The sequence below is a fragment of the Rhinopithecus bieti genome, unplaced genomic scaffold (genome assembly GCF_001698545.2).
Source record: "Rhinopithecus bieti isolate Rb0 unplaced genomic scaffold, ASM169854v2 scaffold_65275, whole genome shotgun sequence".
NCBI lineage: Eukaryota > Metazoa > Chordata > Mammalia > Primates > Cercopithecidae > Rhinopithecus > Rhinopithecus bieti.
In genome coordinates, this window is record NW_016826376.1 from 824,965 (window position 1) to 850,964 (window position 26,000).

Sequence of the window (26,000 nt, forward strand, 5' to 3'; positions counted from 1 at the left end):
AAAAAAAAAAAAAAAAAAAAAAAAAAAAAAAAAAAAAGCCCCTCACACATAATTTAACCAAAGTTTGTTCAAAGGTTAAAATTCTTTTTATATTGTCTTACTCTTTCTAAAATATTGCATTATGATATATCTTAGCTTTGAACTTAGCTACAAAACCCAATATGAATGAAATTGTAGATTTGTAAGCTGACATTTTTCTTCAAGAGCTATGTCAGTCCATCATACATTCTCTGTCATGATTTTATAGAATCTCTGAAGGTACCAATTAGGAATTTGACTCTATTCATCTAAAAATTTTGGTTTCAGAAAAAGACTAAATAATTACATGTTTACTGAGTGCCTAACATGTTCCAAGACACTTAAACAAAACTTAAACACAATCAATACTCCAAACTTACTTGTTATTATCTTGAAAAAGGGAAGCTCTGTGTCTCCCCAAGCATAGAGTACTGTTTGTCTGCTACACAGTTCTTAAATATTCTCTTGAACTTTCTTGTCGACATATTATAGAACTATTAGTTTTATAATATATGAAGATGAAAATTTAAGGCAAATCCTAATAGATTATCCGCAGATAATAGGACAGATCCATAGGAAAATTTAAGGACTATGTTACTAGATTATCTCTGTATTTTTGTTCACCTGAGAAAATGATTACTAATAAGAATTTAATACCTGTTTGAACTATCATAAGGGCAGGTATTACATAATAATTTAGTAACATTTTAACTAATTTGCAATACCTCCTGCATTAATCTCCACTTAACATTAAACAAACAGTTGTTGCACATTGACTACGTGCCAGGCTGTTCTAGATACTAAGCTACAGAAATGAAAAAAAAAAAAGACACAAATCTTTTCCCTTCCAGAGCTTATGTTCCAGGGGTGCTGACAGATAATCAACAAATAAGTAATATATCCACATGCTTAGATGTTGACAGAACTAGGGAGAAAAATAAAGAAGGTTTGGTTGGAGGGAGCTGAAAATTTGAGTAAGATGGTAGGAGAAGACCTTGCTGAGAAGGTGGTGTTTAATGAAATCTGTAGGAGGAGAGGGAATGAACTATGTGGATTTCTCAGGAAAAACACTCCAGGTGGAGTGCATTTGGCTGTTATGTTTAAGAAACAGCAAGAAGCCAGCATGGCTGGAGGACAGAGGGCAAAGGAGAGGACGTTAGCAGGTAGCAGGGCTGAACCATGGTAAGGGTTCTGACTTCTATTATACGTGAGATGGAAAGACTTGGAAGGTCTGGAGCAGGGTCAGGCCTGGCAGGCCATATTGCAACTGGGTCACTCTGGCTGCTATGTTAACAGACTCTGTGGGAGGAGGAGGAAATGAGGACACCGGTTGGGAGCCTATTGCAGAATCCACGTGAAAGATCTAGCTGTCTTGGGCCACGGTGGCAGCAGTGGTGGTTGTGAGAAGTAGTTACGTTCTGCGTATGTTCTGAGGGTACAACAAAGAGTATTTGCTGACGGATTGGTTATGGGATGTGTGGGAAATTTCAGCTAAGATGCTAGGTAATCTTGTTTGATTTTCTATTATCTTATTCCCCACTTGGAATATAAATTCCAGGAGGTTAGAAAATTTATTCTTTTCACTTCAATACTCCAGAATCCCCAGCTCAATACTATGTACGCATTAAATATGACTGAATTAACACATAAAATCACACAAAGGGAGGGGGATTACTTTTATTTTAAGCTCTCTGAATAAAAAATTTATATTGTTGCATAAATTCTATATACTCTGGTTCTAACAATGGTTTCTGAAGAGAAATCGGTAACCAGGATCGATTCTAAGTTCATAAAGACAGAATTACTCTTAATGGACTCAAATGATAGTAACTGATCAATGCCATAAAGTTTTCTCAAAGCAGATCTCAGAATCTGCTCCAACACTTACATTTTAACCTCTGTCGAATGCGAGTCAACATAGCACCTATGCATCTTATGAATACTTCTATAAGGAAGGAGAATAACTCTTTCTCCATGACAACTGGATACCTGTCCAACTCCTGAAACTTCTGAAAACTCCATCACCCATAAATAAAGCACAAGGATCTCTCTCTACTTAACAGCATCACCACTAGTGGAGGAATTTTAACATGGACTGTGGTGATCCTGTACATACTAAAATCATGCTTAAAAAGCTAATAGGGGCTGGGTGTGGTGGCTCACGTCTGTAATCCCAGGACTTTGGGAGGTCAAGGCGGGCAAATCCCTTGAGGCCAGGAAAATCAGACCAGCCTGACCAATGTGGCAAAATCCCATCTCCACTAAAAATACAAAAATTAGCTGGGCGTGGTAGCACATGACTATAATCCCAGCTACTTGGGAGGCTGAGGCATGAGAACTGCTTGAACCTGGAAGGTAGAAGTTGCAGTGAGCCGAGATCACGCCACTGCACTCCTGGCTAGGTGACAGAGCAAGACTGTATCAAAAAACAAACAAACAAACAACAACAACAAAAAAGGGTAATAGGGCAGAAAAACGAAACGGTCCCATTAACTATTCCATTTTTCTGAGATCCTCTCCATTACTTCCTTTGGCTAACTCATCACAATGTATTCTAAAAATACAGTAAGTGACATTCTATTAAAAAACTTACATTGCCAATTATGGCAGACTCACACAATAAAAAGCACAACCACTGTGCTAATTTGTTACTAAAAGGGATTATACATAGTGGAGTGTTTAGAACACTGCCTGGCCCATAGTTAGTGCTCAATAAATACTGTTCATCATTATTGCTATTATTTCACTGAAGATTATAGAGTAAGGAAAATCGGCAAATATTTATTATGTGCTTGTTTTACACTTAGCACTGTGCCATGTATTGGGACACAAAGAATTAGAGACCACAGTCATATTCTTTGGAAGCTTAAAATACATACAGCCAGAGATAGAAAATCTAAATAGATAAAAATTCAGTAGTATATAAAAGAGCAGTAGAATGTGAACTAAAATGTGATAGTTATACAAGATATAGTATATAGTGAAAGGATGATACATTTCCAAAAGGAGATTTCCTAGGAAGCCCTTAAAAGAGAAGGACTGGCACTAATTGTGACACAGTGCTAGGAGTATAAAGAACAACAGGGCAGTTGAACTAGGATAATGGCAGAGGCAGCTGATATAATGGCATAGACTCTTATCTGAAATAAGAGTCTGCTAGATTTCTGACTAGATGGATTCAGGGTTAGAGTATGTCAACTTCTACCTACCTACTAGGCTAGTTGATAGTAGATAGTTGAAGCTCCAGTTAGAGAACTAGGCTGAGCCCAGACTGACCACTGGGTAGCTACAAGTGGCCCAATATGTCAGGATGGAGACTAGTCAGTGGACAGTATTGGGCCAGCCAAGGAAGAGAGAATGTTTTATTCTGCAAAAGATCTAATAGCTAAGCTGCTAGTCAGAAAGAACCTAGCGTCTCTAGCAGAAGCATCAAAAATGACTGAAATAAATAATGTCTTGGGGCCAAAAAAAAAAAAAAAAAAAAAAATTGGTGCAATTAATTGGGACACAGAAATTACCAGGATGAGTCAGTTTTGGAATGAAAGAAAATGAACAATTTAGTTGTATAGAAGTAGAGTTTCGAGAAACAGGCAGGCATCTACTGCCTTATGAGTAGCTGGAAATGTGGAATCCATATTTAAAGAGGAGAGTGAACCTGTGAGAACAAATGAGATTCACCACCCCACCCTTGGAAAACACAAAATTAAAGCTTAGACGAGAGATAGTGAAAAAGATGCAGAAGTCAAGAGACAGAATTTGAGGGGATAGAATCAGACAGAATAGGGTGGTTAGAGACTTTTCCACGAAGAAAAATAAAGCTTTCAGAGTAAAAGTACTCAACAAAACTGACAGAATAATCTCATACATGAAGAATTATGCCTGATTTTGTGAAAAACTGAAGGATAATGTGGAAAGAGCAGGCCACATAACATAATCCTACTATAAAAGCATCAAAGCATGACTCAGAGATTTAACCCACGGAAAATTATTAATAGGTCCTTTCTGTTTGCAAAATAGTACAAACATGCCATACCACTAATAACAAAATAATCAGACCTTTATTCTCCCTCTCTCAAAACAATCTCCAATGATTTCAATGTTAATTTCAACCTACATCCAACAGTAAAGAACCAATCTCACTGGCTATTCATTTTAAACTTTGCTTTGCCAGCATTTGTGGAATGGTGTCCAATTTTTTTTAACTTGAAAACTTAAAAGTTTGAAAGTCAGTAAGAGTTGACATTACCAACTGTTTTTTTTTTTTTAATTAAGCACAGTTCAAGATTTCCTTAATATTAAGTGGCCGCTTTTAAACTTTTTTTCTTTAAAAAAAAATTTCCACTGCTGCTGTCATAGCTTCTGTTAAAACACAGTTTACAGAGAGTTGATCAAGTGTGCCCACTGATATTTTTTTGGTACTGAAGTTTTTTTTTTTTTACAGTATTAAAACTTTTATTTGAATAAGTGGGGAGAAGAGAAATATATCTCAGCACTTAGATATATAAATTATTTCCAAAACAGTTTAATACTCAACTAGTATGCGACTCAACTGTCGGTTCTACAGTCAAAATGCGAGTTTTCCCTGAAGCAAGCATTGTTCCGCAGCTGCAAGTGATCTCATTTGCGCGTGTACTGTGGCATAAAACGCGCGCGGGACACACCACAGACGGGAGCACTTGAATCTTATAAAAAATCACAACATGGGAGAATGCTGCTTACCACACGATTCGACATGAGCCATTTTATAGATAATTCATGACTATTCTTCTTGTCAGTTTATGTAGGAAAAAAATGGCAAAAATGTTTTAAAATATTTAGTAGCACTGTAATTTAAAACATTAGAAACTAGAACATAAAGTGTTTTAGTTTCAGTTGTAGAGTAAAGAATGAAGTAGTTTGAATACAGCTTGGCCTTTTATTCTGGCCAAGTAACTTATGATACCGAGTAAGCATCTTTTATGTTGCATGGCAAAGTCATACTTCTTTAAGTTTGGGTCAGCTTCCCTCTTTTTATTGCTTGTGCTTTCAATGGTTGTGAATATTTCTATAGTTCACATTAAATACTCCTTTAATGTAAAGTTTTTTTTTTTTTAAAACCATCATCTTCCTCTGGGACATATTTGTCTTTAATTGGGCGATCCCACTTCTGCTCTATTTGTGTTGATAGTTTGCTTCATTAAGCTCGCTAATGAAGTGCACACCAGAAGAACAATATTCCCATGGTCGGTGGCTTCTTCTAGCAAATTCCATTTATGTTTGATTAAAATTTCACTTCCAGTGGTTATCCATTTTTCCAATTGCTTTGCTGCACTTTCATCCTTTGTTGGCCAGTTTCTTTTGAGTGTTCACCTTCTATAAAATGTCAACGTGGATGAGCAAAGAGACAGGCATAACTACATGCTCTGGCTGTAGAGAGAACTGAATATCGATAGGCCGGGAAAACCACTGGGCAAGAATCTGAAAGTAGTCAACATGACTATGTCATTAATCATGAAGGATATCGTTTATTACATAGCAGTCTGTAGACTGGGAAGAACTAGGCAGAGAAGTTTGTAACTTCATGTAATTACTCAGAGTTATAACTGTTGCTAACTAAAATTTTAAGCCTAGATTTTAACAACAGTTTCCTTACCGTTTGCTTTCCTTCTGGTAAGGAAAGCCTGGTGTTAAACCTAAATCTAGGTCACTGAAATTGTGCCCCATTTGGGAAACATCAAATAGGGACTGGCCTACACCTACTTGTTTATATTGATCCAGATAGGCTTAATAGGCTGAAAAATAGCCTTTCTGAATTTATATCTAAATAGTGAATCTTTAAAGCACCCAAGATGAAAATTAGGGCAGCGACTGAGGTGGTTTTAAAAAAATCTTTGTCATATGACAATCAAGCTTAAAATGTATTCTTAGAGTAACAGAAATTTTAGAAATAATGACCTTTAAAGGCCCCATAGTTTGGTACCACAGATTATCCAGCATGTTTATTATGAATTATTTCTCCTCCTTCAATTTCAATTTGCTCATACAGCCACTTGCGGTCACAGTGGCATTCAGCTCCATACTTGGTAGAAGCACAGGCAGGACAAGCATAGAAACATCCTAAGCAATCTTCATTGAGGCAGTCACAGAGGTCCATCCCACTAAAAATCAGGAGACCTTGGCTATCATAGACCTTACTCTTTGCTGGTATCACTTGTCTGTCTGAACCAGCGGTTGCATTTTTTGTAAGCCTTCTTTTTTCTTTTTTACCAGTTTCTGGAGCAAATTCAGTTTGCCTTCCTGGATTTGTAAATTGTAGTGACCTCAAAGCTTTAGCAGTTCTTCCATCTGACTCAGGTTTCCTTTTCTGGCGGTCTTCAGTAGCAACATCCACACTTCCATTGATTATCTGTGTGCATTTTGGACAAAGCTTCCAACCAGGTACAAGCTGTCTTCCGAATTTTGCACTCAAAAAAGTGGCATCATCTAAGTCAATTACGTGCAAATTTTTTTTGGCTAATTTTTTGTGTATGTTACATGGGTCACAACATGACTTCTGTAAATCCTCAAATCTGTCAATATAAATTTTTACAGGATGAAAGCAAATTGTATTGTTCCCAGAAAGTGTCATTCCAGTTCTAAGTTGAAGTAAAAGCATATCATTTGATGACAATTCTTGTAAAGTCTTAAAACCTGTGTGACGAATATAGTAGGTTTTATGGCACTCATTTGTAGTACGAAGCTGGACTCCAACTGAACATAGATTCATCATTCTTGATTCTAGCAAATTTTCCCTGTTTTATTTTGTCTAGAGGTCTAGGTCATGGGCTGATCACCCAAAGTCCTATAATAGACATTTAATAATCAAACAGAAGGATTCCCTGGAAAGTCAGAACTTCACGAGAACACCTTAGCTTTAGCTCTCCTCCACCCGGCTTCGGGCAGCATCCGCATCCACACAGGACACACTCAACCGCCTGCTTCCCAGCCAGTCCCCGCGCTACCACTGGTACTGACGATTTTTTAGAAATCACCCTCACGTACTCTAAGGCACACCTGAAATTAGATTTTTAAGTGGCTCTTATACAAATGTATATAATATATGCACGTATATTTGCATATATGCTCATTTCTGTATTTATGAAGATTGAAGGCAGCCTCTCAAGACTTACTTCCAACTATGATGGTTTAAATGGAAAAAAACATAGGCAAAAAGGCACTGCTCTAAAATATAAAGAAAATAAAATTAGTGCAAAGAAAAAAATTAGAATGGATATATTTTCCTTACAATTATGACTCTGACAATTGAAAAAAGAAATGAGATCGAATTTTTTAAAATTATATTTAACATGGCAGGGGTAAGAATAAAGAGAAAAATGCCAGGTGTGGTGACGTGAGTCTGTAATGCCAGCTACTAAAGAGGCTGAGGATCACTGGAGCCAAGGAGGTCAAGGATGTAGTGCACTGTGATCACACCTGTGAACAGCTATTGCACTCCAGCCAGGGCAACATAACAAGATCCCATTTCAAAGAGAGAGAGAGAGAAGACAGAAACTATGTATATCACATATTGGCTCACCAAAAAAGTTAAGCTATAATAGAATAATACAATCATCTAAATATAATATAATATATATAACATATAACCATATAATAATCTGAAAAGCATGTTGGGTCTCTCAGCAAATGCCTTTTTCCCACCTGTTCTTGCATATTGTTCTATAATGCCTGCTTTTCTATCCCTTTGAATGGCTCCTTTCGTCCTTTAGTTGGGAACTTGGGTGGCACCTCGCAGAGCTAGGCTGGGGTAGGCACTTTTACAGGCTCTCAATGCCCCTGGCGCACACCCATTCACAGTGGATGCACTGTGCTGTGATGTTAATAGTTGCTATTTATTCATCTGCCTTCCACTAGACTATACCTAGCTCTAGAGGGTTGGGTGTCAACCTTTATACATCTTTTTGTCATCTTTTAAATACAATATATGGCACATACAGTGTTTGAATATATAAACTAATGAGTCATGTCCTGTGTTATCAATATGAATTGAAATATAGCATTACATCTTAAGAAAAAATCTAGTCACTCAATATACAAAGGTAGGCAACTTTTAGGGAGAACTGCAAGCTCAAAGTTTTAAGTCTTACACCTCTATAGTATAAGTAAAGTCATTTTTGTTTCACCAGCAGCATATTCATGCTTTCCACAAAAAACTAATGCTTGGTTTTGTAAGACAAAGAAACCCAAATGGAAAGGTGTGAGTTAAGTATGGAAAAGCTAATTCACAATGTGATTTAACCATAAAGGAATTATTTCCTGACCTATGGAACTCCTTCTATTCAAGCAGATATGAATCCACACTATAACTAAAGAGATCTCCAAGTGTGAGACCTGATGGGATAGAAGTGGAAAAGGACACATGCATGGACTTGAAAACAGAGTGTAAATAACAGCCACCCTAAAACAGTAGTCAGCTTCTTATTTTTACTCATCTTCCAGTTTCAGCAGCTCTGCCTTCACCCTCTCTCAGTTCTGGTTTGCTTGTCAAAGCAACCTTACTAGAGAGCAATGGGCATATTCACAGGAGGAAGAGCCCTGGTGACCACAGACAGCCTGCTCCCAAGAACCTACCTGCCTGCAGGGAACCTGTCAGGCCAGGGAGGAAATTCTAGGCACAGAAAAACAGCAGAGTATGTTCACTTCCAGTAAGCCATTGAAATCTGTGCCTAAAAAACCTCAGAAGCAAAATAAATGACCTCATATGGCCATTACGGCAAGGGACAGAAACAAGTCTGAGTTGAAAGAATGTAAACAATAGCAAAAGACTTTTGAAAACCAACTTCCAGTACATTTCACAAATTTAGGCTTTGGAATAAGAATAATAAAGGGATGAGATACAGGGGCTGAGTCCCCAGTTGAAACATTAACTCTTACAAAATGCAGTACAACTTTAAGAAGTTACAGGTCATCCGCTGGGAAAAATTTGATATCCTGTCAGTCTAGTTTTAGAATACCCAGGCACTCTGTACACACACATGCTGACCAGGCACTTAATCTTTTCAAGGTACATTGTTCAGGTAATTTCAAGAGAGTAACCTGTTTTAGCAAGTTTACATAAATGGACGTCAAAGTAAAGGAGGGGTTGGCACCTGCTTCCTTGCCCAGTATTCTAGAAGACAATGGCTGTACAATCTCTAAGTGCTCTAGTCTCAGCTTCCTGTAAAGATAGTCCTGTGATCCAGGTTCCAGTGATTATATGACAAATATTGCAGTTGCTAACCTTTCACAAGGTCCTTAGGTAATAAGAGAAAAATCAGACACCTCAGCACATGCTTTTCCTGGCAGCAGCCTGGTAGCACCTGTCTATAAGTTCAATGGCAGCATAATTTTAACAGAGAAGGCAGTTAAGTGCCCTGGCAGTGTATAATCTCATAACTTTTCATGTAAAAAAGAACCATATGTTTACTGTCCTTGCATTTTCTCGGTAGCAAAATGTAAGCTGTACCATCACTCCACTCATATATACTTTTCCTCCAGTGCCACATTAAACTGTGATTGAAAAAAAAAAAAAAAAAAAAAAAAAAAAAAAAAAAAAAAAAATTACCCGAATCCATAGGCTAGCGTTTATTGTTACTTAAAACTTAGCCCTATGTTTATATTATATCATCACATCCTAAATTCTGCTTCATAATCCACCTGCAAAATTCATAAAGGTATGCAAGAGACCATGGTATTATAGCGACATCCATTCAAATCCGGGCCATGGACACAGGGCCTGGGGTACCTAGCTGTTTCTCCCGTTCCTCACGTCGCTCCCGGGCCAGCCGCTGCCGGTCATCAACACGTAACACAGGCGGAGGGTCTGAAAACGACATTAAAAAAACATGAGATGAAGAGTGGATTAAAAAAAAAGAAAAAGAAAAAATACACATTGATAAATATCCAGTAAATTTGAAGAATAAAATATTGCTACACTTTACAACAATAAGTACATGTGACTAGAGTTACAGTGATCCACTCAGTTATTACAAGTTTTCTAAGGACTTCCAAGCATTTTTCCTCTATTTGAAAACATCATGTAAATCATGACATAACTACAGCCTTTTGGCTATTTTCATCAAACAATATAAATGATGTTTTGTGTTCCTAAGCTACCAAACTTCTATTATTTTTACACTTTAAAAAGTCTGTTCCTTAACGACCAACAGAATCCTTAAGTGGCTTTATATTGAACAAATGTTTGCCAGTTAGAGGTGAAGTGCTCGAGTCCAACAGACATGCATTCAGTTTCTGCCCCATCACTCGCCGGCCAAGGTACTTACCCACCTCTCTAAGTCTCAAGTTATGAGGTATACTTTGATTTATTACCTGTAAAATGACGATCCAATAGAGCCTATTTCGCATTATTATAATGACTGTTAGTGGAGTGTGTAGTGTGTATGTCCCAGTGAATCACTGAACATCTACTATGTGCTCCAGGCACTGTTCTGTATACTGAAAAGACAGCAGTCACCAAAAAAGACAAAAACCTGAGACTTCGTGGGATTTATATTCTACTTGGGAAAAAATCTGACAAAGAAGATAAATAAGTACTATACATAGAATGAAAAAGGAGAAAAATACAGAGAATATTAGACTGAGATAAACGTTAAGGAGACAACAAAGAAACGAAGGGGATTATGACATGTCAGGAAAAGGATGTTTAATTTTTCAGATGGAGCCCAAGGAAGGCCTTACTGTGATAATGACGTTCTATAGAAAGTAAGTGCCAAGTCCCTGAGGTTGCAAGTATCTAATGTGTTCCAGAAACAACAGGGAGATCTGAGTGACTGGAACAGAGTGAGATGAATAAGTGACGGGGCTTATGGTTAAGGTGAGGGCTTTGCATTATACTCTGAGTGAGACATGGGTGGAGAAGAGGGGTTCTGCAGCAGAGGGCTACATTTACAGGCTCACTCTGCTGCCATATAAAAACAAAATAATAAAAATGATCATCATGATGCTCATGCTCAAAATTAGGTTTCTTTTTCTCTTTACTAAGCTGACATTAGAATTGATGTTGACAGGCTGTGCGCAGTGGCTCACGCCCGTAATCCTAGCACTTTGGGAGGCTGAGTGGGTGGACTGCCTGAGTTCAGGAGTTCAAGACCAGCCTGGGCAACATGGTGAAACCCTGTCTCTACTACAAAATACAAAAAATTAACCAAATGTGGCAGTGTGCACCTGTAGTCCCGCCCATTCAGGAGGCTGAGGCAGGAGAATGGCTTGAACTTGGGAGGTGGAAGTTACAGGGAACCAAGATCGCGCCATTGCACTCCAGCCTGGGCAACAGAGCAAGACTCCGTCTCCAAAAAAAGAAAAAAGAATTGACATTGACATTTTTAGAATCTCATGTTAAAAATGGGAATCTACTATAATAATACAGTAGAGACAAACTGGGTGCAGTGGCTCACACCTGCAATCCCAGCACTTTGGGAGGCCGAGGTGGGTGAATCACCTGAGGTCAGGAGTTCAAGACCAGCCTGGCCAACATGGCAAAACCCCATCTCTACTAAAAAATACAAAAATTAGCTGGGCATGGTAGCACATGCCTGTAGTCCCAGCTACTCACAGGGCTGAAGCAGGAAAATTGCTTGAACCTGGGAGACGGATGTTGCATTGAGTTGAAATCACATGTCACTGCACTCCAGTCTGGGCGACAGAGTGAGACACCATCTCAGAAAAAAAAAAAAAAAAAAAAAAAAAAAAAATTACAGTAGAGAGAAATACTAGTGCTTTGGCAATAAACTTAAAGGTCTGCATCCCAAATGTCTTTTTTTGTTTTTTACTTTTGAGACAGAGTCTTGTGTTGTCCAGGCAGGACTGCTGTGGCACAAATCATGGCTCACTGCAGCCTTGACCTCCTGGGTTCAAGTGAATCCTCCCACCTCAGTCTCCTGAGTAGCTGAGACCACAGGTGTGCACCACCACACCTGGCTAATTTTTGTATTTTTTGTAGAGACGGGGTTTTGCCATGTTGCCGAGGCTGCCAAATGTCTCTTAAACTTTACAGAATTTGTACATTTAAAGAAAATAAAAACAGTAAAGACATCCCTTAGGAGCCTGCATAAACCAGGCAGTGTGGATGATGAACAAGACTAGTGGACGGTTTTTAAAAATTGGTTAAATGGACGCCCTCAATAGCCCACTATGATATTTTTCAGATTTCCTAATCATTTATGTACTTCTACATACTTTTCATGTAGGAAAATATGGCTCCTGGCCCTGAAGGTTTAATTTGGAAACAAAAAAATGGAGGTGGACATGAAGACCCTCTCAGGCAATTTATTAAGGGCTATCCACAGGAAGTTTTTGCTGTCATTTGTTTTTCTGAAAGAAAATGGTGGCCATAGTAAAATGGTATTTTAAAGAAAGAACTCGGGATAAAAGTCAAGATGAAGTTAAAAGAAAGACCTTTAACAATTACTTATCACTTTAATACTCCTTAAATAATATGAGGTTTTCCCCCTCATGAAAACCTTTTTTTTTTTTTTTTTTTTTAAACAGGATCTTGCTCTGTCACCCAGGCTGGAGTGCAGTGGTATGATCACGGCTCACTGCAGCCTCAATCTCCCTGGCTCAAGCCATCCTCTTACCTCAGCCTCCCAAGTAGCTGGGACTACAAGTGTGGACAACCACAATCAGCTAATTTTTTTTTTTTTTTTTTTTTTTTTTTGAGACGGAGTTTCCTCACTCTTCCTCCCCAGGCTGGAGTGCAATGGCGCGATCTCAGCTCACTGCAACCTCTGCCTCCTGGGTTTAAGCGATTCTCCTGCCTCCGCCTCCCAAGTAGCCAGGACTACAGAGGTGCGCCACCACGCCCAGCTAATTTTTGAGACGGAGTTTCCTCGCTCTTGGGAGGCGCGATCTCGGCTCACTGCAACCTCTGCCTCCTGGGTTTAAGCGATTCTACTGCCTCCACCTCCCAAGTAGCTGAGATTACAGGCATGTGCCACTAGGCCCAGCTATTGTATTTTTAGGACAGATAGGGTTTAACCATGTTGGTCAGGCTGGTCTCAAACTCCTGACCTCTGATCATCCACCAGCCTCCCAAAGTGCTGGGATTGCAAGCGTGAGCCAGCATGTCCGACCTCGGCTAATTAATTTTTTTTTTTTTTTTTTTGTAGAGATGGGCTCTTACTATGTTGCTAAGCCTGGTCTCGAACTCCCGACTTCAAGCAATCCTCTCGCCTCAGCCTCCCACAGTGCTGGGATTATAGGCATAAACTGCTGCACCCAGCCTCATAAAAACTTTTATTTAATTATAAAAGTTGAAAATCAACGTTGTAAAAGTCATATGAGCACATTATGGAAAGTCTGTAAAACAGATAGTTTAATTACTTTTAAAATTCCACTGACAAATTCTGTTAGACAATATTTCAATATTAAGTACGTGACATGTCTAGCTTACTTTTAAGTACATGCTAAATTTCATACAAAATTTTGAAAATAAGGCTTTAATAACATATGGGACATATGCTACCCCCGGCAACCCACACCAACCCTGACAGCCCCAAGTCATAGTAATAACTGGTGCTCCTGCAGTAATGAGGCAATGCCCGATTATGCAACGTAATGCTTCCCCCTGCGAAGTGCCTTTTGAATGTATATTCTGAAAACAGTGCAAGAAGTGCTAGTTTTTCCCTGATTTCTATGCTATCGTTTCATATGAAAATTATATTCTTAACATGTAACAAACTGCATCCTGTTTGGTAAGATAATATGTAAAAAACCAAACTTTTATACAATTAAATGCTGTAAATAGGCCAATGCAGTAGTTCCTGGCTGTCCATCAACATTAGTGCTGAAATAATTACTATCTATCTGGAAATAGATTTGAGGAAGTAAAGAAATGTAACATTTCTGAAGCTCAAGATGCATAGTAGTTGTGATATACTAGATGATTTTGGTTGGTTTGGAAACCTGGCATTAGAAAATACTGAATTGTAGAGTGAAAAAGTTATTCAGTGCAGGTTGTTTCCATCCTTCTGTTCCCATTAATACGAAAGTCTCTTAGGTGCTAGAATGTCATTAACACCTGTGGCAGGTTAAAGATGGCTGTGCATGGGGCTGGGGAGGAACAGAGACTTGTCTGTTTTCTTCCCCGCTGCATTCTCAATGCCTAGGGCTGCATGTGGCAGAAAAGGATATTCAGTAAGTATTTGTTGAATGAATGAATGAATGATGAGCAACCTTAGCTAACCCTCAGAGCCTTTAAACTTCTATTAAGATGCACTAATGGGAAAAACTAAGAACAATCTTGTAGCTGATAACACAGTAAACTATTTAAATGCTAGAAATTTAAATTTTAGTTTTAATAACTAAAACTGATAAAATTTATCTTTAAAGGTAGGTTTTCAAAAAAATACAATTAAATAATTCCAGTAAATAGTGAATTTCCTATAATTCATTGCCTCCCTTCTCATTTCCACCCCACATTATTTTCCCTGAAACAAAAGGTATAGAAAATACTTTAAAATTATGTATAGGTCAGCCAGGCACGGTGACTCACACCTGCAATCCCAGCACTTTGGGAGGCCGAGGCAGACGAATCACTTGAGGTCAGGAGTTCAAGACCAGCCTGGGCAACATGGTGAAACCCTGTCTCTACTAAAAATACAAAAATTAGCCAGGCACGGTGGTGAATGCCTGTTATCAAAGCTACTTGGGAGGCTGAGGCAGGAGAATCGCTTGAAGTCGGGAGGCGGAGGTTGCAGTGAGCCGAGATCGCACCACTGCACTCCAGCCTGGGTAACAAGACGAGACTCTGTCTCAAAAAAAAAAAAAAAAATTATATATAAGTCAGGCACAGTGGCTCACTCCTGTAATCCCAACACTTTGGGAGGCCAAGGCAGGAGGATTGCTTGAGTCCAGCAGCTTGAGACCAACCCAGGCTCATTTGAAAAAGGGAGACCTCATCTCCACCAGAAATAAAAAAACATTAGCCAGGAGTGATGGCACATGCTTGTGGTCCCAGCTACTCAGGAGGCTGAGGTGACAGGATCGCTTGAGCCTGAGAGATCCAGGTTACAGTGAGCCCTAATTACACCACTGCACTCCAGCCTGGGCGGCAGAGTAAGACCCTGTCTTGAAATAAAATAAAATAATGTATATTCTATACTGTTTCCCAATGGATCTAATATGGTTAGAATAAAATTAAGTTACCAATTCACACAAGGAAAAAGGCTTTAAGAGGAATAGAACTTAGGCTTAAGTAAGATCACAGTTGCACTCCACATTCAACTTCCTACCCATGATGGTTCAAGTGTGGGGTGACACCTAACCTGGGGCACTGTTAAGGGTGAAAGGGAGTGCCATTAAAATTCTGTGTTTGATAATATGCATAAACCTGGATTGCTTTACACACATCTGATAGTATGGTCATGCTACTAAGGAGCTCTCAAAGTTGACAAGGCTTTTACAAGAACTCACTAGGCCTTGACTCGTATGTAACAACTACTATTTCTACAGTAAATACTTCTGTATTTCTGTTAGCAATTTGTACTTTATGAAGCACTTTCACATATTATCACTTTATTCTTCCCAATAACACTATGAGTTAGCCAAGCATTTATTTATTCAATGAAGAGTTACTATGCCTCTTCTTCAAATGAAAAAACTCAGAGAAATAGATATGACTAATGAAGATAGCAAGGACATGTGTCAGAGCGAGGGCATAAAACCCGAGCTCTAACTCAGTCCTGTGCCCATCCATGCACCATGGCAGCTACAGTCATTACAATTGCACGGTGTAGCATCAGAGAAGGGCTGGAAGATTCGAAGTCATGTACTCCTCTATGAGGGCAATTTACTTATAAACAATAAGACAAAATAAAGTTTCAGTGGCTCTTTTAAAGACTTCTGTTGGGGGACAGCAAAGGGATAGGAATTCAGAGGGATTTTTAATGAATTTGGGTATCTGCTTTTCTCAGGTCCATGAAAACACGCAGTTTTCTAAGGAAGTCAAACTATTAATCATTTGGAGGCAGCTGGAGTTCTGATGAACCACCTCCCACTTCTTCAGGAATTAGTAGATGTGGACAGATCTGTAACTTTACAAACTGTCTGTTTTGGTCTGGGTTCAAGTATTCACATTTGAGAGCAATAGTCCTTCCAGGATAATGCAGAACATAGTGTGCTCATAGTTCTAAAACACCATGAGGCACTTCCGTAATGTGCTTTTTTGTTTGTTTGTTTTTTGAGACAGAGTCTCGCTCTATTGCCCAGGCTAGAGTACAGTGGCGGATCTCAGCTCACTGCAACCTCTGCCTCCTGGCTTTAAGTGATTCTCCTGCCTCAGCCTCCTGAGTGGCTGGGGTTATCGGTGTGTACTACCATGCCCGGCTGATCATTGTATTTTTATTAGAGACGGGGTTTCACCATGTTCGCCAGGCTGGTCTCAAACTCCTGGCCTCAGGTGATCCACCTGCTTTGGCCTCCCAAATTGCTGGGATTACAGGCGTGAGCCACTGGTGCCTGGCCAGCCATAATGTGCTTTAAATATAAAAGTCACAACTTGAATGTGGAGAAATGTCTTCTAAATCATAGAGATGTTCTGGAGCCTTCTAACGAGTTTAAGTATCAGATGGTAAAAGAGGAAAGGACATTTAGCCAAAACTTACTGGGTTAAAAGGGATTCTCAGAAATCATTCAGTCAGGATGCCCATACCTGGTTAGGACAATACTCAAAATATCCCAAAATACATAATGAACTTTTTTCCCCCAAGTTCTAGAAAATGAAAATCAACAAAATGCTTTAGACAGACATTCTCATAACCCATATCCCACAAAAATTAAAAGGTGTTACCCAAGGCCAGCCCTCCAACACAATACTCATATTATCCTTTGGAGAGACTCAGGAAAATAATGACATGGTGGTTGCTAAATCAAGAGCCTTTTATATAGCTTGGCTTATCTGTATATACAAGAAAACAGACACAGGGATGCTCAAAAAGACACAATCAGAAGTGAAATGTCTCCCTATTTAACTTGACTTTAGCAATATAAATCAAATGACTGTATATAAGGAGACAGCCAATTAGGGTGGAAGAGGTTTTTCTGGCTTCTGATCTCTATACACTGTGTGCAATCTCTCATCACACTGGTGGTTCTGTGTTAGAATGACTTATTCATATATTGGTTTATCTATCATACTGTCAACTGGAGGGTAGAGATTATGTCTCTTAGTAATATATTCCTAGTACCTTCATGATGCTAACACTAGACGAATAAATGAGTTATCAGGATATAAAAGTATAAACTGCACAGTAAAAAAAAAAAAAAAAAGGTAGAAATTAGAAGCAGTGGTGGATGGGGAGAACCAGAGAAATATAGCACCAACAATTAAGCTATGTTAAATTTTCGTTGTATAACAAATGTGATTTTCTTTTTTTTTTTTAAACACATTTATTCATCTTTTTAATCCTCGTGGCTCAGCACAGGGCCTGACACACAGTAGGCACTCAACAAATATTTGACTTCCAAAGCATGACCATTCATGCATCCATAATTCTCTTTTTATAGTATAAAGAAGGCTGATATTCAGGCCCCAATGTGTATCTAAAGTAATATATATTTCCCAATAAGCTCTTCTATTTAAAGGTGAGAAACAGTTCTAGTGTTCAATTTCAAAATCAAGATGACATTCAGGTGAGTGTATCACATGTCATTAAAAGACAAATATCAAAGCATATTTGCCTGTGTACCACTGCCTTTTCCCTTTCCTTCATTTTCTCTGTCCATATGAAAGCAAAGGTTTTATCATAGTTTTCACCAACTGTAAGAGCCCTGGACAGTTTTTGATAATGTAAGGGCTTTTACTTCAGTTTTGTCACATATTAAAGCTGTGTGTCAAGACTGAAGATTATCCACTATCTTCTCTTCTATCTCTATGTATTTTTCTATTTCTTCCTCTGATAGCTATAACTTGGTTTCTGAGTGTCTGGTTACAATAACCACAAAGGACTGTCATGACTCAAGGATATTAGCCACCACCACTTGATGCTGATAAACTTCCAAAGCCTTCTGAGCTTGATTAATTACAATGGAGGAGTCAGTCTCCAACTTAAAGGAAATTATAAATGCTTTGTGAGCACAATCTTCAATCAAAGGGGAAAGTATTTTTGGCATCATCTTCACTGTTCTCTGCAGTGGGCCCCCAGATGACTGGATCTTGTGTTCAGGCATTTCAGAGACAGGAACATAGAAATCTGACACGACCACACCAGGTAAAACATCGCAGAAGGGCCGGCCACACTTCCAGTGGGACCTTGGTGCCACCTGATGTGACCAACACCACCCGCTGGCCCTGTGCGCCCAGCCCAGTCACGAAGCAGGCCATAACCTCAGCGCAGCACCGGAGGCCAGGGAAACTCAGCTACGAGGTCTGTTTCCACCATCGGCCCAACAAATGTGCTTTTCATGTTAAAGAACTTCGACCTCCATAGAGACACACTTGAATACGAAAATAAAGGTCCACTAGAATACGCTACATGGGGACAGGGTTCATGTTGTTTGCTCATGCAGTGCATCTCTCATGCTTCTTTGGCATAGAAGAACTCAGTAAACATTAGATGGTAGCTGGAAGGTGGGTGGTTAGATGGATGGATAAATGACTCAATGAAAAGGCAGGCTGACTAAGGAAATCTCCGCTTGGTAATTAAAACTCCTCTGAGGCTGCACATCATTTTCCACTAATGGCAGCTTAAGCAATATTTTCAACAATACTTGTTATTGTCTTTCCTCTAAATGACAAAGCAGATTTATCTGTTGTGTTCAAGACCTTTTCTACATGAAAAAAAATTCACAAAACTAAACACAGTAGAATATTCTCTATAAGGTTAGACTCAGTTATTTCCATTTTTATTCTCACTGATTCACTGTGCTTGAGTGACTTCAGTACTGGATGCAGCATGAAATAGGTTTCCAAGAACCTCCTGGGGTATTTGGCTTGCTTTCCTTTCCTTTGATTGTCTCTTATTATCATACCATACATTCATTCCTTCCACAGGTCACGCAATGGTTACTGGATATCTGGAAGCAACCGTACTGTCGGTTCAGTTGTTTGTATTATATTTATAGACTGTTACATTATTGGTATCACTGAATGAAAAAGACTGAATCACAGGCTATTACATGAAATTACTGTATAGGCATACAATCATTGCAAGGAATAGCAAACAAAACCATAATTCTATACAAGCTTTGCTATGTGTAAAGCTTTCTTGAAATGGTGTTTGAAAAAGTCACAAAAGAGATACGTGATAATGCTTGTTGGACACACAGGTATAAAAAATTGTGTCCTATCATTTGAAACAGAATAGTAAAATTATTACCCCTTTAAACTGCCTGACATTAAATGAGTGCATCCACATACATGATCTCATTGATTGTCAAAATGACTCTGAGAAGTAAGCAAGACGTGTGTTTGAATCTACATTTTAAAGAGAGAAAACCAAGGCTTGGCTTTGAGAGGTTCTCTGACTTAATATCATACAAGCCAGCAGGAGTGTGTGTTTGGTGGCAGGACTGAAACCAAGCTCTCCTAAATTCTAGTTTTCTGAAAACTAGAATTTAAACAAATTAAACCTTTATAATCGTCAGCATGCCTTTAGGGCATAAAAGATAATCTTTATTTTCCCACAATTAATGCAATGCATCATACCTGGTTTATTTCCTGAGTGGTGGTTATTTTGTCCTGAAATTGCAGAGGCAGGGCGGTTGGAGGCATTTTTCTTATCTTGCACTTTATAGCTGTCGGGTGCTACAGAAATGAGACAAAAGAGAAAAAATACATTTAGCTTCTTAAAATTTCTTCAGAAACATTTACGTATTTGACATTTACTGTTAACCTATGTACCAGGTTCTTAGGCTAGATTAAGGAAATGAAAAGATGAAGTAGTTACAACCCGTGTCCTCAAGGAGTAGGAAGGACATGTAAAAAATCAACAACCTCGGCTTGAGTGACCAATCTTATAGAAGTGGCATGTTCAAGGGGCCATGAAGGGCCTTTCCCACAGCTGTACCAGTTTACGCATAAAGCAACCATGTGGAAGGACAACTGCAGTCTAAAGTCTTGGATCTGAGTTCTTATAAAGCACCATTGGCTTAGAATATATTTCAAATGTATTAATTTCTTTCCGCTTTGGTATATTCAACATCATTTAATCTTTCTTTGGGGTTACTGAGTCTCTGCAGTAGCCCCAGGTCCTGACAACAAACATCAACCCTAACTGAATATTATGTAACAGCAGACAATGGAGATTGAAAAGACTTCAACATATGTTCAGTGCAAGTCACTTTTCTGAATAAGCCCGATAAACGCTTTTGGGGGTGGGGTGCTAGAGGGAGGCTGTAGTTTGCTTTATTATGCTGAAATTCAAATTGAAAAAAAATTCAATTGAACAGGAGTTCTGGTTACTTGAACTCTAATTTATCTATATCTAACTTTTATTGGATCCACTCTAGGTGAACATCAGAGGTCTATCTGCCCACTTCATTATCGCCTGGATGTCGGGAATTCATTTCCATCTCAGAAGACCTTCTGAGTCATACTGACCACGAGACACATGTAAAATCCATCTTAAAATTTTTCTATGCTCATATGAAATTGATAGGTTAATTTTATTTTATGTTATTTTATTTTTCAGTAAGCCTTTTGGATTAGTAACAATAGGTTAAATTTTGAAAACTAAAAATAATTTCTGAAAATTGTCAGGCTGTTTGGTCTAAGATTATATATTGCTAATTCCTAACTGTTAGGTTGGATGTATTTCTAAAGTTTTCAGGCCATCTCTCTGCTTTCATATCAGTCTTTTTCTTCTGCTATGGTTTAAAAGTCTGTATTTCTTCAAAAACTTCTTTGGTGAACACTGTAACAGCAAAAGACACAGGCAGACCTGGGTTCAAATATGAGACTTAGTACGTAACCAGTTGAGTGGCCAGGAAGTTATTTGGCCTCTCCAAGTAGGTCACATGGGGTAATAATACTGCCTAACTCACAGAACTGTTGAAAGGATTAACTGAGAAGATATGTGTTAAAAATCTACCAAAAGCCTTGGCACATAGGAGATGTTTAACAAGTATTCAAGGCCCTTTCTCCCAGCTTCTATGCTTTTCTGTGGAGTCCTGGGCATCCCATTCTCACAGCACCCATGCAGGTTTGAGTGTGTTTTGGAGTCAGCAAACCTGGTTCTGCCATTTACCAGATGAATCCTCAGCATGTTGCTTAACATCTCTAAGTCTTAATTTCCCCATCTGTAAAGGGGAAAAACATCTACTTTCAGAGCTGTAAAAATTAAATGAGATAATGTACAGAAAGGTAGATCATTGCCTGGCCCACAGCAAGGCACGACAAATGGTAGAAAGTATTTTTAGCTCTCTTCAGGAAACTGGGCTTCTAGTTCCTCAGGGATTTGAGAGAAAGCAAACTTATGCTAACTTGGTGACGGGGTCCTGGGGGGCAAGTGACTAATGTGGCAGAAAAGTCTGGGTCAGCAGCTGGTTCCAGAAGTTTTCAGCTCAGCCACAGTCATACCTCCTGGGGCTCTTAGGTAGGGTAAACTTATTGATATAATTTTTAGAGTATGGCCTGGTTTGGGAAGAGGTAATTAGTCTTTCTGATTCAGGGTTTGGGGGAGATGACAGTTTTCTAAGATGTGATGCCTTTCATTATATTAAGCAAATCTGGGCCTTAAAAAAAACAAACCCTCAATAACATTGGGAAAATAAAACAGGGAGTTTTTTGTTTTTTAAACAAAGTGTAGGGGATTTCACTACTTAAGAACACAATGACAAGAGGAATTTATTCATTTTCTGATTTCCAAAATTTAAAAACCTGAAAATCCTCATTAACTAGAAGATAGGATTGTATATACCCTTATAAAAGTTCTCATGAAAAAAAATTAAAATGACTCAGGTGACTTTCCAGTATTATTTATTTGAATCTCTCTTCTTTCATTTAAAAAAAAAGAAAGTTAAGCCATATACTATGATGCTCAGTAAGTCTTTGCTAGCCTTATGTAATCTTTATTGATCATCCTGCTAGCTTGAAAGCTGTATTCCATTAGTGTCACATGTAAGTGTTGAGGTAAAGATAAGAGGAAAGATACAGACAAGCACCCTGGTGGTCTGGGACTCTCTTTCCGACATACTCCGAAACAAAATAGAGAGGCATCAGACATTTGGAGCCTTCATCTGGTGAAAATTCTGTAGCTCCAGTAAGTGCTGCAATGTGTCCTGTGCAATCCACATTCTCTGCCACTCACTGATTCCTTCCAACATCTTCCCACAAAGGCCTTGGTGTTCTCACGGCTTTGTTTCTACTTCTGGCTGTATGGTCCAATATGGTCTTCTGTCAACTGCTGAAAATAACTGGTCCAACAAATGACCTGTCAATTTAGTCAAAACACTTGCTCTGAGACAATTCTGACTATAACCTTTGCACCATCCTGTTTAAATCTCACTGAATAATATCCACAAGGATAATGTATTTCAGTCACTCTTTTTAATAAAATCTGCAATGTGGGCTGTGATACAGCAAAAGCTTAAACTCAGTTTCCAGCTCTGTATAGTCCCTTATCCATGGGGGACTACTAGGTTCCCCAGACACCCCGTGGATGCCTGAATTTGTGGGTAGTACTGAACTCTATATATGCTATGTTTTTTGGATCTACAGAGACAGCTCCTATGTGATTGACAGGTGGGCAGCGACTACAGTGTGGATCCACTGGACAAAGGAATGATTCACATCTCAGGCTGGACAGAGCGGGAGGGCACGAGATTTCATCACACTACTCAGAAGAGCATAAAATTTATGAATTGTTTATTTCTGAAATTTTCCATTTAATATTTTTGGACTACAACTGACCGTAACTGAAACCTCAAAAAGCAAAATCATGGATAAGGAGGAACTACTGCATACATGCTTTTCTGCTACAGTCTTCAATTGGACTTTGTGGGCATACAGCCCCTCTGCAGACATACACTTGTGAGGACACAGCTTTGGGGAAGTGACCTAGAACATAGAACTAGAGGTTGAACCACATGAAATAGCCTTTTATGTAGTAAAAAAATGGTTAAAATTTAACAACTTTTTAATGTTTCAATCTAATAGTTTAAATAAATCTGTATAGAAAAGAGTTACCATATCAGGCCTGAGATCGCTGTTATTATTTTGTATATATTTATATATATTTATTCTTTAAATTTATTTATTCAAATATACCTGCCAGGAGTATTGTAACACTCGAATCATAGGTATGAAGTGCTTTATCCAATGTGATTTATAAAATTTGCATTAGAACAAGAAGGAAATAAAGCAACAGCATCACTCCTAATGACTTTCCTGATTATTCCATGTAATAGAGAATTTCTCCTCAGTTTAAAATCCTCATAATTATAAGTGAAGTTAGGTAGCAGTGGTCAAAGCTCAAGGGAGTTAGCATCAGGCAAACCTAGATTTCATTTCCAGGTTTGTTTGTAGCACTCTAATCATAGGTATGAAGTGTTTTATTCAATGTGATTTATAAAATTTGCATTAGAACAAGAAGGAAATAAAGCAACAGCATCACTCCTAATGACTTTCCTGATTATCCCACATAATAGAGAATTTCTCCTTAGGTTAAATTCCTCACAATTACAAGTGAAGTTGGGTAGCAATGATCAAAGCTCATGGGAGTTAGCATCAGACAAACCCGGATTTCATTTCCCACACTACCTCAGTTTTCTTCCTACTTGTATTTATTCAAACAGTACACTACTCTATGGGACACCTTGAGCTCGATGCTGGAAGAAATATTATTAGGTGTGTAATTATCTCCTTCTACCACTTCTTTTTCCTTTTCTTGTCCTATGTTTCTAGGTTACACTGTATTCTGGAACTTCCAATTCCTCCAACACTATCTCCTTTCTTCAAAAATCATCTCCCATTATGTCCTGAAATACTATCTGTACATCAGTCACTGTTGAGTATGCATTGATAAATATGTGCTCTCAATTAAGTTCCCATCTTCAACATCTAGGGAATATCTGCTCATGTATTTCTGCTATCACTTGAACGTCCTCACAAAAAAGCCAATCCCCTAATGTCAGTCTCTTTGTCACTATCAACAGAACCACCAGGCTCAGAAATGTTAAGTAATTCTAATTAATTAAGTAATTTTTTCAACATTTAAAAATACCGCCATGGACCAGACACTGTGCTACACAGTGAGAATACGAAGGTCATATGACATAGCATCTGCTTTCAAGATGCTTACCATCCTTTGGAGGAGAGACAGTGGGCACATACATGAAATTGCAACAACGGACTGATTCAATTTTCTAAAAAATCCATAAACCCACAGAGGTTTAATAACCAAACAAATGATACAGTGTTACAAGAATTCGGAGTGGGAGAAGGAGCCACAAGGGACAGTAGTCCCCGGGCAAAGAGCTTGCAGACCAGAAAGCATCCAGATAAGTGAAGAGTAATGTGAAGAAATTCCCTTACTAGGGTGGAGCATGAGCAAAACTACCAAGGCAAAGGGACAGGAGAGATAATCGGTACTGTCTAGTCAGAACAGCAGGTTTAGGAAGGGAGGCAGTTGAAGATATGACAAGAGAAACAGGCTAAGGTCAATGTCTCTTTGAATTCTGAGAGTGTGGACTTTTTCGTGAAGGCAATGGAAAGTCACTAAAGTATATATCACATGGAACTTCCAGCTGTGAACTACTTTAGCTTCAATGGATTCTGTGTAAATGAACAGTGAAGTCTAACAAGTCTGCTGGAAATGAATTTAAAAAGGATCTCATCTTAAAGAAAACAGTAAAAGGAAATCAGACTAAAAACAGACATCCTAAGAACTCTGCCTTCTATATAGTTTAGTAACTAGTCAGGTTCTTCCACTTACCCATATCACGTACCAAGAGATAACTATTTGACCGTTACATGGTAAAAAGTGACATGAATGAATATGGTGAAACTTAGGGCCGTCCCTGAAGAAACAAGAAGTAGGGGAAGAGTAGAGTCAGTGTGGTCACCCTAGAAGAAGCCAAGGACAGCTCATGTAGCACGATATAGGGACCCTCCACCAGAAATGGAACTCCAGCCACAAACTCCTGGGAGGATGAGTGGCCAGCAGGCCAGATAAGGAAATGGGTCTGTTGGGAAATAGGTGGGGCATATTTTTGAAGGTCATTTTGCAGGGAGGTGAATAAGATACAATATGGGAAATTGACTGGTGTTATTAATCTTTTGTAGACCATCACTTAACAGGGAAGCAGCTGCTTCATGGGGCATGCCTACAGGTATTGTGTCATGGCAATTTAAGTAACTGTAAATGTCAAACATAGTGCAGAGTCTCATTTGCTCTTCTACACACACCAGAATAGACCCATTTCATGGCATGGTGCAACTTCTAGCCACATGTAATCTGACTGACATTTTGAAACAGAAATAACAACAATGAACCATTTATTCACTCTATTGCTCAATTCTTGTTGCCAAAACATATGCAACTAAATAGGACCATCTGATAATGATACATATTTAAGTTATACACAGCACTCTCCCTATTCTGCTGACAGAAACAATTCAATTAAGATCTTTTTCTTGCATTTCACATATCTATACAGAACACAAAGTTAAGATTTGGTGGCTATGGTAGACTTCATTAGAGCACGGTAAGAGTGTGGAGGTTTTGCCGGGCGCGGTGGCTCAAGCCTGTAATCCCAGCACTTTGGGAGGCCGAGACGGGCGGATCACAAGGTCAGGAGATCGAGACCACCCTGGCTAATACGGTGAAACCCCGTCTCTACTAAAGAATACAAAAAACTAGCCGGGCGAGGTGGCGGGCGCCTGTAGTCCCAGCTACTCGGAGGCTGAGGCAGGAGAATGGCATAAACCCGGGAGGCGGAGCTTGCAGTGAGCTGAGAGCCGGCCACCGCACTCCAGCCTGGGCGACAGAGCCAGACTCCGTCTCAAAAAA

The 26,000-nt window shown here is 38.9% G+C and overlaps 1 protein-coding gene and 2 pseudogenes across 1 annotated transcript in view; all 3 read right to left on the reverse strand.

Moving 5' to 3' along the window:
* Positions 1–26,000, reverse strand: part of MAP7 (microtubule associated protein 7) — a 153,399-nt gene that overhangs the window by 27,744 nt on the left and 99,655 nt on the right. The window contains exons 2-3 of the mRNA XM_017863425.1: positions 19,697–19,795; positions 9,779–9,856 (exon numbers count right to left, since the gene is read on the reverse strand). Of these exons, the coding sequence (XP_017718914.1) occupies positions 9,779–9,856; positions 19,697–19,795 (177 nt within the window). The remainder of the gene's footprint in view (positions 1–9,778; positions 9,857–19,696; positions 19,796–26,000) is intronic.
* Positions 5,942–6,766, reverse strand: LOC108522970 (ARL14 effector protein pseudogene; annotated as a pseudogene).
* LOC108522957 (phosphopantothenate--cysteine ligase pseudogene) lies at positions 17,803–18,219 on the reverse strand (annotated as a pseudogene).